Source organism: Triturus cristatus, chromosome 4_1 (genome assembly GCF_964204655.1).
Source record: "Triturus cristatus chromosome 4_1, aTriCri1.1, whole genome shotgun sequence".
In the NCBI taxonomy this organism is placed as follows: domain Eukaryota; kingdom Metazoa; phylum Chordata; class Amphibia; order Caudata; family Salamandridae; genus Triturus; species Triturus cristatus.
In genome coordinates this window covers 406,002,592-406,021,272 of record NC_140585.1, presented here as the reverse complement: position 1 = coordinate 406,021,272, position 18,681 = coordinate 406,002,592, and the positions used below count along the sequence as shown (strand labels likewise).

Sequence of the window (18,681 nt, the reverse complement as noted above, 5' to 3'; positions counted from 1 at the left end):
TGGGATCTGGGTGTCTTATCTCTCCATGGTTCTGAGTGAGAAGCTTGGGTGAGAGATGAAGCTTTTGATATGGTACTACTGATAGTTCCAGCAGAGTTGTGAACCATGGTTGCTTTGCCCTTGTTGGAGCAACTAGGATCATTGTGAGGGAATGTTGTTGGAGTTTCCTCACTAGTAATGGAATGAGTGGGAGAGGCGGAAAAGCGTAAGCAAATTTGCCTGACCAATTCATCCATAGCGCATTGCCTTTGGACAATGGGTGTGGATACATGGATGAGAAGCTTGGGCATTTTGCGTTTTGGTGAGTGGCAAACAGATCTATTTCTGGGTGTCCCCACATGTGAAAGAATGGAAGAAGAACTTGAGGATGAAGTTCCCATTTGTGGATCTGTTGTGTTTGCCGGCTAAGCAGATCCGCAACCTGATTGTGTACCCCTGGCAGGTGTTCTGCTAGAAGGTATATCTTCCTGTGAATGGCCCATCTCCAGATGCCCTGCGCCAGGTGGGATAACTGGAGAGAGTGTGTCCCCCCTTGCTTTTGTATGTAATACATCGCAGTACTGTTGTCTGTACGGATTAGGACAGCTTTTCCTAGCAGTTGCGGTTGAAACGATTTCAACGCTAGAGAGATCGCTAACAATTCCAGGTAGTTGATGTGAAATTGTTTTTGTTGGAGGGTCCATACCCCTTGAACGGTATGGGTTAGAAGATGTTCTCCCCAGGCGGTGAGCGATACATCTGTTGTTAGCACTATCTGTGGGACTGGCTCGAGGAACGACCGCCCTTTGGAAAGGTTTTTTGTGGTTCACCACTGCAGAGAGCTATGGGTGCGGTTGTCTACCAACACCAGATCTGTTAGCTGACCTTGAGCCCGGTTCCACTGACGTGCTAGACACTCTTGTAATGGACGCATTTGCAGTCTTACATGAGGAACGAGAAAAATGCAGGAGGCCATCATTCCTATTAGTTGCATGAACACTCTTGCTGGTAGGGAGTGTAGTGGCTGAAATCTTTGAGCTAGCGTTTGTATAGCACCTATCCTGACTGGACTGGAATATGCTAGGGCTGTGGATATATTTACAGTAGCTCCTAGATATTGTTGTATTGTGGAAGGTTGGAGATGGGATTTGCCTAAATTTATTGTGAATCCCGGACTGTGAAGCAATTGTATCGTACGGAATGTGTGTTGAACACATCTGTTGTGGGAGCTTGCTTTTATGAGCCAATCGTCTAGATAAGGGAAGACATGAATTTGTGGTCTTCCCAGATGGGCTGCAACCACTGCGAGGCACTTGGTGAGATATTGCCTGTGAGCCGGGTGAATGGGAATGTGGAAGTAGGCGTCCTTCATATCTAGAGTGTAGAGAAAGTCGCCTTGCTGTAGTAGTGGAAGCACTTGTTGTAAAGTGACCATGTGGAAGTGGTCTGATTGAATGTAAAAGCCGAGTGGTCAGAGGTCCAGTATTGGCCTGAGAGAGACGTCCTTTTTTGGGATTAGAAAATAGAGGGAATAGACCCCTGTGCCCTGATGAGGCAGAGGAACCGGTTCTATTGCATGTTTTTGCACCATTGCTAAGACCTCTTGTTTGAGAAGCGTTAGGTGTTCTGATGACATTGGACACTGTTTTGGAGGGATGTTGGGAGGCGTAGAAGTGAGTTCCAGGCAATAACCATACTAGATAATTTGTCTTACCCACTTGTCTGTTGTGATGGAATTCCAGACAGGCAGGAACTGTGAGAGGCGTCCCCCGACAGGAGTGGGATGATCGGGGGGAGCGTAGGGAAGTCACTGTTTGTTATTAGGGGAGTTGCGGGTGTTGTTATCCCTGCCTCTACCCCTGTTGTTGTTTCTTCTGTAACCTCCTCTATTGTATCCCCTGGAAAAGGAGCTCTGGTTGGGGCTTTAATAGGATGAGGACGGGTGTTCTGACGTAATCATTTTGGAAGCTGCTCTATAGAAAGAGCGACAAAAGGAACCTCTTGCAGATGGTAACTGTAAGGCTCCCATAGACTTTGCGGTCTCAGTGTCTTTTTTAATCTTTTCTAAAGATGCGTCTACTGCAGGGCCAAATAGGTGCTCCTGATCAAAAGGTTGATTAAGGATGGTATTTTGTACCTCCTGTTTAAAACTAGATACCCTGAGTCATGCGTGTCGGCGTAGCAAAACACTGGTGTTTATTTCACGGGACGCGGTGTCTGCTACGTCAAGCGTGCATTTGATGGATGTATTGGTTATCAGTTTGCCTTCCTGTAGAAGGTCAATTGCTTTGTTCCTGAGGTAGATGTTGAATGAGCTTTTCCAGCTCATCATAGTGGGCCCTATCTTATCTTCCTAGAAGGGCTTGAGTGTTTGCTATTCTCCACGAGTTTGCAGCTTGAGACGCCATACGTTTACCGGACGCGTCTAATAATTTAGATTCCTTATCAGAAGGTGGTGTGTCACCTGACCCCTGAGAGTTTGCCCTCTTGCGTGCATTGCCTACCACCAGCGAATCTAAGGGAAGTTGGCCCTTGATGTATATAGGGTCAGTGGGAGCTGCTTTGTATTTCTCATCTACTCTGGGGTTAAGAACCCTAGCTCTAACCGGGTCTATGAACACTTCAGGAGCGTGTCGAAGAAGGCCTTGTAACATGGGTAAGGCGTGAGTAGATTTTTGTGGTTGGTCAAAAGTCTCAAGTCTCCAGTAGGTAGAAAATCCTCTTCTACAGGATCTGAATGTAGTTTGAGCTTATGGTATGTGGCGGCCATATTGATGAGCTGGGCAAAACCCACATTGTCATCTGGTGGAGATGGTTTTGAGGGGTAGAAATCAGGATCATTGGAGAGATCAGGATCAGTATTATAATCATGCCATGGGTCGGGATCCTGTGGTGGATCATCAGGATCTTCAGAGTCTAATGGTACTACATCTTCATCTTCTTGCCCACCCCCATGTGAATCATCACTATCCTCTGGTTGTGGAGAGTGTGCTGGCAAAATGAGTAAATTAGGTTTAACTGGTGTTGGTCAGGTATTAGTAGCTATGTGTAATTTCTTTGGAGGAACTGGAGCATGTGGCAAATGTTCTGGTTTCCATTTGACCAGTCTTTGGGTGAATAAAGATGGTAGTTTGTTTTGGATCGGGAAAGAAAAGTTCTTCTGAATCGATAGGTTTCTTCTGCATCGAAGATTTGTCCTCGGAAACTGTTTTTGGACAGTATCCGGTACAGAAGCTTTCCTTTGTTCCAAGACCTTCGGTGCGGGTTGTTTCGGCTCCGGAGGCGTTTGTTTAGGAGTTTTGTCCTTTAATGTTCTTCGTTCTGAAGTTTTTGGTGCTGACGTCTTTTCTGTGTGCTTCGGGCCGGGGTTTTATCCAGCTGCTTCGGTGCCGATGGCTTATCAGGCTGTTTCGGTGCGAGGGCTCTTTTACCGATTTCGGTGCCAAATGTTCTCCCGGTGCCGACAAAGGGCGCGGCAACTCGGACGACTGAGCTTTCGGTGCCGAAGATGGTTTTCTAGTACCGGGTAGTAGGCTCGAGCCGGAAGGCTTTTCTCTGTCCTTCGGTGCCGGGCCCGGAGGGAGGGCGCTCGAAGTTTTCGTACGGTGTGGACCTGAGCCCGAAGGCGAAGGTGTCACCGGAGCTCTTGGTATGGGCTTGGGTGGTGCGGGGGTTTCGGTACTCACGTCCCTTTGAGCCGGGGTGAGGTCATCTTCGGCATTGGAGACGTCTGCTTCGGAGTCCGGGACCTGTTCTTCCTGTTCTGGCTCCGGAAGGTTATCGAGACCTGGATGGAAGAGGTCCGGAATGGAACCTGTGCCTCGGGACATCTCGTGGCGTCGAGCTCGACGATCCTGGATGGTCTTCTTGGACTTGAAGGAGAGACAAGCTTCACAATCGTCCTCTCGATGTTCTGGAGAGAGGCAGAGATAGCAGACAGGATGGAGGTCCGAGTGTGGAAACTTAGCACCACACTGTGGACATTTCTTAAAGGGAGTCTGTTCCATCGACGTCCGTCTCTACCAGCGCGATTAGGCCCAGCATCCCGTGTCGAAGTCCGCAGGCGGCGAAGTTATTCAAAAGTTGTCGCGGGTGCAAGTCGAAGGTACGCAATCGAGACAATGCCGTCGGTTAGCTGTGATTGCGCGTCGAAAGGGGGTTCGATAACGACACCGACCCGGAGCGCAGCAAGTCACATCCGAACCCGATGGTGGAAAAAAACAATCTAATGATGGAGCCGATGCTCATGAGCATTGTCCACCAAAGAAGGAGTCGCCGGTCTCGTGACTGCAACACTTCTTCGAAGACAAAAACAAAATGCAGACATCCGAGCCCAAAACCAGAATGCGATCTATGCATAGTGTACAATCTGCAGCTCATATGCCTCGAACACTCTTTTTGGGGGACAGGACTCTATGCATAGTATTTCTATGGGTGCCCCTGTGCCATGGCTGTCTTACTTGTTAGGGCTGCTTGTGGTGCACTTCCTGATTTGTTCTCTCACTTTGTCTGGGTCTACACGGGTGCCCGTATCTACAGACATCTGCTGCTTCTTTTTGAGTGAAAAGGAGTGTGTGAGCCACTCCCTACTCCAGTAAGAGGTGCAGATCTTAGCACCGGTCGTACACAGGCTGCGGAGCACCACAGCTTTTCTTCAATAAAGGTCATATGCTCAGGTCCTGGTCAGGTATAGCTGGTACCTAATGCCAAAAGAGAATGATGCATGGCAATCTGGGAAGAGACCGCACTATTGAGGATTGGCAAAGTGAGAACAATTACTGCCAGGTCTGCTCCCATGAGTGAAACTGTCCATATGCTCTTCTTGCTTTCTAGAGTATGTATGTCTTAATGTGAATTGTTTCCAACACACTTTCCCCCTCAGGGAGACGGGTTGCATAGTTGCTGAGAGTCAATCCTGCACTACTTCCCTATTGCGTGGAAGTCCAAAATATTAATTTTTATGATCAACATGAAACCTACAATTGTGATATTTATACGTGATGAAGAAAGAATGAAGAGTGAACAGATAAAATAATACAATGTCCAATAAACTAACAGGTCTGCAGGAGAGACTAAGCACGTAGCAGATGGATGGATCAATTGTCCTTTTTGGGTGAATTGAGTTATATAGTGTGCCTTCCCAAATTTTCATTTCCTAATCTCAGCCAAACAGCAATCGTGATGATTGCGAAAGAGGCACAGATATTAATAAACATTTCATATACATTAAACAATACATTGATGAACACCCATATGCCATATAGTTATTATCTGTGTATTCTTATTTTGACCAATATAGTTGGCGATACTAAAACATAAAAGCATGCAAGAACTTCAATAAGAAGTGATTTTTAACAAACCTTTCCTTGTGCTTCCTTCAACTGTTTTTCTGCTGTCGCTTGTTTAACATTTGCTTCTCGTACCATTTTGTGAGCTTCCTACAAAGCAAAGTTTATAGAAGCGTGTTTAAATTGCACTACAATTCAAGGTTATGTTAACAGCAAAATGTGTAAGGTGCAGTGCAAAGCTTTTAAATATGGTATTCAATACAAATGGCGAGATCAGACAGAAAACCCTCTTCAATACAGGATCCTAGTCTATGAACTCAAGAGAGAATCAGAGAAGAAAATGGACTAAGAAATGAGCGGTGGCAAAGCCCATAAAACTCGCCATGGTGGGCTTAGGGTACCTCTGTATGCCACAAAAGATGCCCATAGGTGGGTGGATCGGGGACGGCTTTCTGTTTCAATTTCATGAGGCAATGTGTCCCACGATAAGGTATAAATCAGCATATTAAACACAGTCAAATAAAGAAGTACAGACTCAACAAGTGAGTTCTAGTGTGGAATTAGGAAATTTAGAAAGGTTTGTGACAAAAATGATAAGGTACAATAAGGAACTTGTAAAATGCAGATGCATGAAGTAATTGCCATGAAAGCACTCAGCATCACAAAATAACAGGATAATCAAAAATATGCAAGTCCCAAATGAGCAGAAAAACAAGTAAGAACTCGAATACAATCTCTAGTAACCCCAGAAAGTCATCTGGCTCACCCCCAAATTTGAGCGTTTATATAGCATATCTTCTCAGAGACCAACATGAAAGTGGAGAGTCATGGTGTGAGCAAAAGATTTACAATTTCAACAAATCAGAGCATCGAAATGAAGAGCAACATACAGCCACTTAAACAATATCCCGCTACATGAATACTGATTCAGCCCACTCTACGCTGTTATCTGGAGATGTCATAACAAAATAATTACAAAACAACAGTAAACCATAGTGAATTACAAAAATACTGCTAGAACCATGAAGGAAATTTGCAAATACTGAGCCCATGCTAGAGAGTTTGGAAGTAAACAAACTTGCTTGAATACATGCAGCAGATTTAACAGGAAATGTGACATGATGAGACATCGTTTTGAACAAGGTGGCATCAAGGCCTACCAGAAGTCTAGTTACCACAAGCCACTTTTTCTGGCTTTATCAGGTCATAGCAAAATCTTTTCAAAGGCAATAGCATCACATAAGTCTACACAAGAATTTCAAGAGTAGATCACTATCTGCACATTGTTAATAATGCATAATTCTATTAATGCAGTAAAACATTACACCTATAAGATTCATTTTGACTTTGCCAATGTTTTTAATCATTTTAGTTTTTAGTTGTACAGCAATGCGGCTGCGGTGCAGCATGACAAAGTAAACAAAAGATAAATAATGCATCTTAATGCTTTTTTTGAGTGGGGAGGGGAGATGAGGGGCAACACAGAGGAAGTGAAGGAACGGATGTGTGGAAGGCAACACGGACAAAAGAAGGGTGCGAAAATACTGCTACGACGCAAGCAATAACAGACAACAATGGAAGGAGGGTTTGTGGGGCATGTAACAACAAAAGGAGGAAAGGAGAGCGAGTGGGTGGGGGCAAGAAATACAGATGAGGGACGGTGGTACACAGAGGGGGGAGAAGTACATGTGCGAGCCAGCTGAAATGAATCACTATGGTAGACTGCTTAAACACAAAAACAAGTATTGTGTCCATGCACCAGGGGAGTGACAAAAAGCCAAAGAAGAAAAGGTCTTCACCAGCTGACCACTAAAAAGCAGCAAATGGAAGTAACAATGAGGCCCACCAATGGTAAGTAATGAGTGGGCTCTAATCCCACAAACAGATAACAAAAGGTATCAGGTGCTGAAATCTGTGCCCTCTCGGGGCTCAAAGGTCATTATGTACAGTATGTTTAGCAAACTGCCTCAGGGAGGAATACGTGCGAGCGAGGCACCTTCTTCTAACAAAGCAAAGGATACTGATGAACATACTGAGAGACCGGCATGTTTACAGAGGCAGGGCAAAGGCAGAGTATCCTCAACCGTAGTGACGTAAAGACCCCAAGTTTCGACTCAATTTTGCTATAGTATAGAAGGGCTGCCACTCAACTATTTTTCAGAAGCGGTCCTTCGCCCCACATTATGATGCACGATACTGCTAGAGATGCTTGACTGCCAGACACGCTGACTTATCACACTTTTTACTAAAGGCCGATATTGAGCCGCTAAGTTCGGGGGGAGAGGAGCTGATACGATGTGTTCTAACCCTTAACAGGGAAAATGGTCTCCCTGACTTCAGCCAACTACAGAGCTTTGCCATAAACAGGTATGCAGTGCGCTGATTCTCACTAAGAAACTAGAAGCAAGTTATACTACTCCATGCCGTCCTAGCATAGCGCATAGACGTAGGTCTTAGGAACGCAGGTTTTTTCAGTTGACATTTTTAACCATGATAGAAATTTTCATTTTATTCTTGTTCTTAGTAACATATATTTGTGATGTTTTAAATTATATTGTGCGAGTGCTTTAGGTGTGCTAAGCAACAGGGTGCCCCATTGAAATAAATACGCTTTTTAGTTAAAGCCTCTTTTTGTTAGTGCAGTTTGTGTGCGTGTGTGGTATTGAGAAGAATAACATAGGTTTGTTTCCAATCGCCCTGGTGTACTTGGATCCTAGTTTAAGGACTATTAGTAACTCAAAAGCACGGATGCCACTTCAACTATGTTTTTAGTGGGGTTCTGCGGGGCTACAAAAACTGGTCTTTCACATTCAAGCATTGGTGTATTGAACTAAGTCCACTTATGTACCCATGGGTGTGAAAACAAACCTTGTAGAGAAGTCAAAGATTCAGTTTACGCAACAGTAGTATTTATATATCAACCTTGTCATGCAGGTGCTATTTTGAGAATCCCAATGTAATATCACACTTAAACTTGTAAGTAGGATAGTCTTTGTGATCACATATGCATGCAAGCACGTGCGTGTGTGTACACACACCCCCTCCCCATCTCCCCCGAATAACCCCAAGCTAAGTAATATAAATGTATTTGTGTCCAACACTTGCTTTCACAAATTGGTAAATAACATCAAGCATATTACTGGACGGTTGTAACCTAACCACATGACATAAAATAACAAAGTATAAGGTAACATAACATGCGTGTGCACATTCACCCTGGGGGTGCCTTGCAAATATATAATAAATTATCATTGCTAACCATCTCAAGGGTACTCAGGTTATTGACCTCGGGAGGATGAAAGGCCAAGTTGCCTGACCTGCAGTGAATGCATTCATTATATCACTAAAGCAGCAGACGCATCGTTCTGTAGAAGGCGTCTTAACCCATTAAGGCAACTTTCCACTGAGACTTCTCGAAGAACCAATGATTCCAGTAACACACAAAGAACTGTATTAGTGCAGTCATGTCTACGGATTTCACAATGGTTGTGAAGCTGCTATAAAATGATGAAAGTGGAGTTGGATCTTCTGGGGTGAAACACCAGGACCAGAAGATTGCACAGAATTCTGCAGCAGGTCAGTTGACACGAAGAGATCAAGTTATCATGATAACAAATCCAACCACAGCACCTTGTTTGTATATGGTGCCTATTGTCCATGCACTGCAGAGAAAGAATAAAAGCTTCCCAGTATTCTGGCCTGTGGCCTATTGTTTGCACGCAGCCCTCTGCAGCATGCACCCTGACTCGCTGACTGAGCTACTATGACTAGGGCAGTATACATATAGCACAGCAGCACACAGAAAAGGTGTTTAAAACACATTGGGCCCGATTCGCAGAACTAACTTAAGACAAAATCCTAAACTTACTACCATTTTGGTATTCACAGAATGCACTTACTGCTTTTGGTATTCACAGAATGGATTTACGACTACTAACTTTACGTCCGCACTCGGGCTGGAAATTCCGGCCCGGAGGCGGGGCTTCCGGGCCGGAGGCAGAGCTTCCGGCCCAGAGGTGGAGATTTTGGCCATGGCTAAATATCAGCCACTGGCCGGAATCCCCACCTCCGGGCTGGAAGCTCCACCTCCGGCCCGGAAGCCCCGCCTCCAGGCCAGAAGCTCCGCCTCCGGGCCAGAAGCTCCGCCTCCGGGCTGGAATTTCCGGCCCGAGTGCGGACGTAAAGTTAGTAGTCGTAAATCCATTCTGTGAATACCAAAAGTAGTAAGTGCATTCTGTGAATACAAAAAGTAGTAAGTGTAGTCTGTGAATACCAAAAGTAGTAAGTTTACGATTTTGTCTTAAGTTAATTCTGTGAATCGGGCCCCAAGAGTCTGAGGACTCTGTAACCCACAATTGTATAAACTAATCCTGACCGTCCTTTCAAAGCGCTCGGAATCTATCAACGTCAAAAACAGTGCACGAATTAACCATCATATCCCACTTGCCATTTCTAAGAATTTTCAGCTATTGTATGTAAAAACAAAAAAAATGTGGCTTAGACATCTTGTAAAAGGTGCACAATTTCAGGGAGTGTTTAGAAAAAACAAAAAACATCAGTAGATCTTACCACGCAAACAGTGGAAGGACACAAGTACTTAGCTGTGTCCCAGGGAAGGGTCAAACAGACAAGAAGTGAGGACAAACGCTGACCAAAGAAAAGCAGGCAAATGAGGAAGACCATAAAGCCAACCAATAGTAAGTAGTAGGTGGGCACTAAGCTCCCTATAAGCAAGCGGCAGCACATGTCTAACCAGCAGACTAAAAGCAAGTAAAGTCACCTTTTCTATGTTCACAAGCCGTATAAAAACGTAAATAAAACCCTATGTCACTTGATCCATTAACGGAAGAGCACATTACTGCAATTTTGAGCTCATTCTCGTGGAAAAACAGATCCAACATGGAAGAACAAAGATCTTATATGGGGCAGGTAATGTCCTTAAACTGCTGGATATTCAACATGCTCCTAAGACCCGTTTATGCCACAAAATGTACCACTGCCCTTCAGACTGCTTATCATAATCATAGAGCCATGGCCAACTGTAAAGTGAAACAAAAGGACAAGGGTGTTTGTTGGGAAACCTTAGGAACCACAAAAGCTCTTGTACCGATAATCACTTTGATAAGAATTGTGAATGAAGATAAACAAAAACATCAATGTGCTCCTGTATGTAAAAATATAGTAGCGAAGGCTCCACTCCTACTGTCCTCTGGGGTGGGTTTAGCAAATTAATGGCAGGCATGCTGGCTTCATGTGGCCTTAGGACTTGCCCTCTTTGACATTACAGGATTTAAATTTATGTTGGGAGAACCTGCAAACCCTAATACATTACATTCCCAAAACGTACAGAAGCCGCCTTCAAATTCAAATGGCCACAGCAGTGATGCAGTCTACATTCAGTAGAGCTCTCCATTCAGAACCATTTAAATGATCAGATACTGTCCCTTTTACATGATCAGACTGCTATCTGCAATTTTTGATATGAGTGCCTGTTCAAAGAAAGTCATATGCTCTATTTCTGTGAAGGTAAACCTTATGCTGAATGCAAAAGAGAAACATATACGACAATCTGATGTGCGGATCGCCCTAATCAAGAAAGACTCTGCGTTTGGACAACATATGCATCAAAATATGGGGACTGAGTCCAAACATATAATCAGAATATGTTGGCCCAATTCATTGCTAGCTCACAGTGTGCCATCTGATCTCCTAAACAGGACAGGGTAATGGATGGTGTCTGCAACCTCAGAACATGACCACTCTGACTCCCCAAAGTTAATCGTGGAAACAGGTCTACCCTTTCGTGGTTACCTTAGGCATGACCAAAGGGAGAGGCAAGAAGTAATCAAATTGGCATTTCAAACATTTTTTGAAACAATTGGAGTCTTGTGCAAAATACATACGCTGCAATTATTAGTAGAAGGAAACAAAGCATTGTTAACAGCATTACAAGAATAGTGAAGATGATGAATAATTCAACCATTATAAAGTTGCAGGGATTATATGAATATATAAATCAGAAAAAAGTACCAGTGATATGCCACCAAAAAACGCTAGAAACCAGGGAGTGTATGAAAGATGGAATCACTTTAAAGACAGTTGGGAACGTGCTAACAAACCCAAACCCAATTTCTTTAAGAAAAAAAAAAATTAAGAGTGTACTACTCCAACAGTATTACATGCATTCAGTAAGCGATGCACAAGTTCTCCAAAATGTTGAGGAAGGTTAGTGTGTAGTAGCGATTGTATTTCAGAGGAAGACCTTACAACTTGGATATCAAAAGTCTCTCTAGCAGGTGTTAAAGAAACCTCCTTCTGAAACAATAATACTTTAGTTTCTCCATTCCTACATTTGAAATCGAAAGGTAGGATTCATGTCTCATGTACAAATCTCTCCCCTAACGCCTCATATCTGCCTACCTGAAAATGTTTCAGGCAAGACGTGAAATGAAAATGTATAAATTGCCAGCGAGATAAATCCATATAGTAACCATTTGGCAGATGTTTATTCTGCCACTGTAAATGGCAATTTTTCTACATGCTTTATGCTTAACATTGTGTAAGTCACGTCCTTTTTCTCTATTATTTTTTGTGAATGTGTTTGATTATAAGGTGAAAATAAATTGGTCACGTTTATGCATTTCCATGGCATGCTATCAGATTTTAATGTCTACTTAAGCTTAATTGCAGAATTGATCTACGCTTACGTTGCCCTTATTGTAAGAGGGACATATCACTCTGTATAATTTTATTTGCTGAAGAGACAATGTTATTCACAGAATAAATCCTAGTTGACAATGTAGTCATCCCGTTATTAACAACAGTCAATGCCTTTGCATTGCAACTGCCAAGCATTCTACCCCTTGGAAATCCCTTACCTGTGCCCCCATTGTAAAACAGAGCTCATTTGCTCTCTTCATAAGAATGAGCTGCGGGACTATCAAATGCTGCTGCTAAACTGTAGATCCCTCCCCAAACACAGTTTGGAAATATCAATGCTACTGGACGAGCTCATGCCAGATATAGTCTTTTTGACTGAAACATGGCTAACTCAGGACTCAGAGCCCGATCTGGTTCAAGCGCTCATACCCGGCTATCAGATCGCCCGCCGGGACCGTGTCCAGGGTAAAGGCGGGGGGCTCGCCATCATCTACAAGGACATTTACACCTGCCGTTGCCCCTCGGAGCCCATTGCAGACTGTGAAAGCATGCATTTTATCATTGAATTCTCCCCTAATAAAAGCTTCACTGGTCTCCTCATCTACCGCCCTCCTGGGGCACTTAAACAGTTCCCAATAGCGTTGCCTTCTGCCGTGGCCGAATTAATTACTTCACCGGCAAACTTCACAGTACTGGGCGACCTCAACATACACTTCGACAATATACAGGATACTGTCGCCACAGAGCTGACGGCCAGCTTAACGGCAGTAGAACTAGAACAGCTTGTCGCCTCGCCCACGCATATAAAAGGCCATTTACTAGACCCGGTTTTCAGCAACTGTCCACAACTAGTAACCGGCACTCTCAGCCGTCTTCCTTGGACGGACCACTTTTTGATCCCTCTCACTTGGACTATGCGCAAGTGTGTCCCACTCCCCCACATCCCCCGCACAATGAGGTAATGGTCCAAACTGTGTTTGAACAAATGGGCAAATGACCTTACTAAAATGAGACCTGTACTCAGCAGCGACCCCTCTAAAGGCAACAACGAGTACGACAACTGGATCACGAGCTCTCTAGACTCCATATTACCTCTCCGCACTATTAGCTCAAAAAGACACCATAAAACGGCACCCTGGTACTCGGAAGAACTTAGAGCGAAAAAACGTATCTGTAAGAGGCTGGAAAGGAAGTGGCGCCTTTGCTATGCTGCCACAGACAAAGCCACGTACAGAGAGGCCATTAGAGACTACAAATCAGCAACAAAATTAACACAATCAGTCTACTACGAGGACAAAATAATGTCAGCTAAGTGCAAGCCCAAAGAAATGTACCAAACGGTAAAAAGCTTAACTACGCTCCCCTCCCCGCCGGTCGCTATTTCCAATGAGTCCCCCCGATGTGATGATCTAGCTGACTTCTTTTTTAACAAAATACACAAAATTTATACATCTTTCCCGGATAGTGACTCAGATCCACCTTCCCAAGAACCCTCTTTAGCTGCCGAAGGAGAAGAACTGTCTCATAACACCCTGGCCCACCTACCACAGCTAGACTCAGCAACACTAGAATCTCTAATGCGACAAATAAAATCTGGCTCACCCTGTGACCCTGCCCCACCGAATACACTGATTTCGGTCAGTCAGTTAATTCTTTCCACACTATTGGAATTACTGAACTCTTCGATAGAGACCTGCACAGTCCCACTAACATGGAAACATGCCAGGGTCCGTGCCCTCTTGAAAAAACCTAATCTTGACCCTGGCAATCTTAATAATTATCGCCCCATCTCACTGCTCCCCTGGGTAAGCAAAATCCTCGAAAAACACATTAACACCTCCCTAACCAGGTTTTTCGAGAGTAACCATCTGCTTGATGTCACCCAAACGGGCTTCCGTCCCAAGCATGGTACGGAGACGGCTCTGGTTGCAGTCACAGAGGAGGCAAGGCGGATGCTAGATCGGGGGGGGATCAGTGGCAGTGATCCTCCTTGATCTGAGCGCCGCCTTTGATACGGTGAACCACAAAATCCTCCTCCACCGCCTTCTAAGCCTGGGAATATCAGGAGAAGCCCTAACTTGGCTAGAGTCCTTCCTTAAAGATTGCACATTCCGAGTCTTCGAAGGAGCCTCAGTCTCCTCAAGCAAGCCTCTGGGATGTGGGGTGCCTCAGGGCTCCTCACTTAGTCCCACGCTTTTTAACGCATACATGAGACCGCTGGCAGAGATTGTTCGTCCGCATGGCATTAAGATCGTCACTTATGCGGACGACACTCAGCTAGTGGTCTCTCTTGCGCATGGGAACAGTCAGCAATCACCGACCAACTTGATTCCCTGTCTGGAGCAGGTGAAGAGCTGGATGACAAAGTCATGCTTAAAGCTCAATGGGGATAAAACCGAGCTAATGTTTCTCGGCCCCTCAGCCCCTTCCACCTTAGAGCTTCTGTGGCCCCCCAACTTAGGTGCCCCCCCTGCTCCCAGAGACAACATAAAAAGCCTTGGAGTATGGTAGATAAATCCCTGACATTTAACACGCAAGTCACCAAACTGTCAGCTACATGCTTTGGTCTGATTAGGCTGATGAAAAAAATTCTCCCACTTCTCCCCTTTGAGGCAAAACAGGTAGTCATCCAGGGCCTAATTCAGTCCCGCATTGACTACAGCAATGCTTTATATTTAGGGGCCCCTGAATACTGCCTGAATAAACTCCAGCGGATCCAGAACTGCGCAGCCCGCACTCTCCTTGGAATCCCCCGCAGAAATTCCATAGGTCCTGGTCTAAAAACTCTGCATTGGCTCCCTATTAGGGAGAGAATTAAGTTCAAGGCCATGTGCATTACCCACCAAGCCTTCTGGAAATCCGAGCCTGCAATCAACCACTCCCTGATTACCCCCTACTACCCCAGGAAAGAGCTTCGCTCCTCCAAAGCCTTTCTAGCCGTTGTCCCACAGATACGAAGATCCAGATCAGGAGGCTGTTCCTTCTCCTATAACTCATCCAAACTGTGGAACTCTCTCTCCCTTCATCTAAGGTCCAACTCCCACTTACTAACTTTCCGTAAGCAATTGAAAACCTTCCTCTTCAACTAAAATAAATTAACAATAACCTACCCCCTCAGCTATCCACCTCGGCAGAAGGTTAATCTATTCACTAGCGCCTGGACGCCTCAGGGCAGCTGTTCGCGCTATATAAAAACTCTTTTCATTTCATTTCATTAATTTCCTTTTCTAAATTAGCTTTGTCAATTTCACGTATGAGTGCAGCAGCTTCTTACTGGGAAACTTTCCAAAGTTCATTATATATGGCACATAAAAAGTGTTTATGATGTGGTGTTCTAAAGGCTAACAAAACATTCTGTAAATCCATGTCAACAGAAAGGAGGGACAAGTGTTCTTTCACCTCATCTAAAGTGAAATATTGTAACCACTGTTGGCATAACTTTCCCACACTGTATGTAGTGACCACTCCAGAGTGTTGTGTCTGCACATGGCATGGGTCTGGTCTATTTGTTTTGAAACCCGTCGAGTTGTTTGAAAAGCGTGTATGAGAACCATTAGTATCTAATGGCCATGCCAGCCACCTATCTGGACAGGAGTGTGAAGAACTGTATGTACCATTCTGTATCATGCTATTGAGCTGTTCCTCTGTGTAATTTTTAAACTGTTGCCAATAATCAAAACGTGCAATTGTGGGAATGTTTGGTGTATTCATGTCCTTTATTTCAGCACAATGTTTGCTGTACCATTTTGTTTAGAAAAATAATTTTTCTGGGTCTTAGACACGCTCTAAACAAAGCCTCATTGCCTAGAACTTGCCAATCTTCTGCTCCCCAAACAGATTTTAAATCAATATTGTCGTTCCAAAAGTTGTAGCCCTGTACAGACAACTGGGAAATAAAGTAAGCTGAATAAGTCAATGTAGTTTCGGTCAGCATATTTTTCGTTGCTGGGGGAAGGGGAAAGTTTAAAATAAGACACTCGGTCTAAGGGGTTGTTGCCAGAAAATATGCAAACTTCTTCAGGTATGTTTTTGAGCTACCCACTGGTGATGTTGGGCAATGTTGGGCAATGTTGCCATTGTGTATAATGAAAAACTGCACATGGCTTATTAGCTCTGTGTAAATAATGGTGTGCATAGTGAGGATACCAGATCATTTCATCATAATTAGTAGCGCAACTATACATATCTTTACTTTTCAATACAGTATAATAGTCTAGTTCAGAAAGCATATAAATAACAGAGTTTGCATCCTAATCATGAGACAAGCTGCCAAGAGCTATTATATCACTTAATGAAATTTTAAAAACATAATGGATTTGTAGTCTCATTAGGACCAAAAAATATAAAATATCCCAAACAATGCCTTCCATGATGGGAAATGCAGAAATGTGCACAAGGGACAAGTCTCTTCAAACGTTATGTGATGAATAATTGGTCAACAATGCCTTGGATAGCATTTCAACAGTAGAAAGTTCTAGAAGATAATGTCCATTTAGAAGCAACAAGAAAACTGTCACAAATCCAATCAAAACGAAAAGGAAAAACAATGAAAAGCAATCCAAATGTATATCCAAGGTGGAACAAGCGAAGTCTGTTTAAGCCAAAAAGTAAATGCACAAATTCCAAGCAATGGTGTATCTGATGAAACCGAAGAAAAGTCATCTAAGTCGTCAAAATAGTCAGAGGCAATCTGTGCAAAACAGGAACCTCACGGGCTATGTTTAACTGTTAGATACCTCCAAAGGTGTGTCAATATTAAAAAAGTCGTTGTCAATATAAATAACGATACATTCATGTAAAACGAAATATCTTTATTGATGAATTTGCCATCTTGTTGAACTCCACGTCAAACCAGACACAGAAATGTGTAGTTAGGCAGCCTCTGAGACCCAGGCCCGAGGTCACTGGTCACAGGTGGGTGGCACGTAACTGGCAGACTAATGCGTGAACGGGAAATCCCAGATCAGTCCAACAGATAGGCACAGCGATGCCACAATGCTACAGGGAGATTGGCCCCAGTAAAGCACAAATGGCCGGAGGGGTGAGGGCATTCCCAAAACACAATAAAGTCAGATGCCACATGAAGTTAGGAACACATAGCCAAACCGGATACAGCACACAAAGTACACACAGTACTCCCCATGCCGGACATCTAGACAAGTTACCCACTGGCCATATTGTGTCCACGCAAGGTTGAGGCCCACCTGGATTCCTCCAATACATTAATTTATTACTCCAAAGACAGAAGTTCACATTCCTTACCCAAAAAAGATCGTCTGAACTATTTTATTGCATTCAATGAACTGTATAAAAATCCATGTCAGACCGACTGCAAATTGAGACAGTCCTCAGACCCTATTCCTGTGACTGTGCTCCCAGCTGCATTGTTTAATTAAACAATCTGTTTTCTCAAGGTATTTCATGTTTAAGCAACATTTTGGCGAGCCAGCCAGGAGCTGATTGTTACCTCGAACCAGAATGCAGCCAAAGGAAGGAGACCCCACCCGGAGAGACTGACATTTGCACAACAAGGAAGGTGAGCAGATACCGCAAGTGATTTGAAGTTCTGCTGAATCCGCAGGGCTGAGGACCATCCTAAAGTAGTTGTCACAGAATGTAAAAGACCACACCAGAACCTCAGTTTGAAAGTACAAAAAGTTAGAGGTGGAGTAATATACCTCCCAATACTTTCTCATAGGGTGATCTTTTGTTGAAAGGAATGCTAATTTTTCTAAAAATTTGAAAGCATCCTGACTTGTTTATAGGGTAATAGGGAATAGTAGAGATATTTAGATTAGGTTTAAGTATTGTGTTTTTGTTAAAGAAAAGAAGATGTATTGTATATAAGAATATTCGATTGTATATATGCATACACAAAAAAAAGATGCGTATAAAAAGGTTTTGATTAAAAAAAAATCTTTTACAAGACTCTTGTTTAAACTGCCCGTTGTCCATGATTTGAATTGATATTGAATCAGTCAAGAGAGTAAAACTCGAGGGGATGAATAATTCAAGTTTTCCTTCATTCTACTATATCGTATATATTTGTCCCAAAACATCGTTTGTTTATAATATTGTTCATTTACCCAGATGCTGTTGGGTTATTTGGGTTACCCCTTTGGATATAACAGTTAGCAAGCAAGGCATCAGCATTTGCCCCACCATATGCAGGTATGAAGTGGCTCCTGCCCGCATTAGGATACTCCAATCCACCAGTTGAAGACGCCAGTGGGCACTCTACTGAACAATGAACGGTTTGGCCCAGGCATGAGAGATTAACAGGACAGCAGGCCCAGGCAGTCCCAGCACAACCCCAGTCTGGTGCGAGGGCTCCCAGAAGTTCGACTCCCCATCCGTCGCGCCCGATACACCGAACCCCAACAGCATGAAGAACATGCACTCCCACTGGTTTAGGCGAACACACACGAGTGACAGGGAGGTTTGTAGTGGTTCTAGACAGTGATACAGCTAGCAGAAGTGAGGAAGTGGGCCTCAGTCCCCCAGGAACAGATGAGGGCAGAGCTACAGGATTTGCTCAGGTAGCAGATGAAACATCAGATAGCGAATCTGAGGGCAAAAGCCTGACCAAAAAAAACAGCACATAGCTCAGAGCGAAGGAGACAACTTAAACGGGATGTGGAAGAGAGGCGCTAGCTAAGGAGGGAAAGAGAAAGAACTCACAGCCTGGGAGCACAGCGAGTAAACAGAGCAGCACACTCCCACATGAGAAAAGCGGGGGTATGCACAGGGCACC

The 18,681-nt window shown here is 44.0% G+C and overlaps 1 protein-coding gene across 6 annotated transcripts in view; it reads right to left on the bottom strand.

Annotated features, from left to right (window-relative positions):
* The window catches only part of RAB3IP (RAB3A interacting protein), a 607,212-nt gene that overhangs the window by 85,579 nt on the left and 502,952 nt on the right, over nt 1-18,681 (bottom strand). For all 6 annotated transcript variants that reach the window (XM_085652511.1, XM_085652507.1, XM_085652510.1 and 3 more), the window contains one exon: nt 5,340-5,417. In XM_085652511.1, the coding sequence (XP_085508637.1) occupies nt 5,340-5,417 (78 nt within the window). The remainder of the gene's footprint in view (nt 1-5,339; nt 5,418-18,681) is intronic.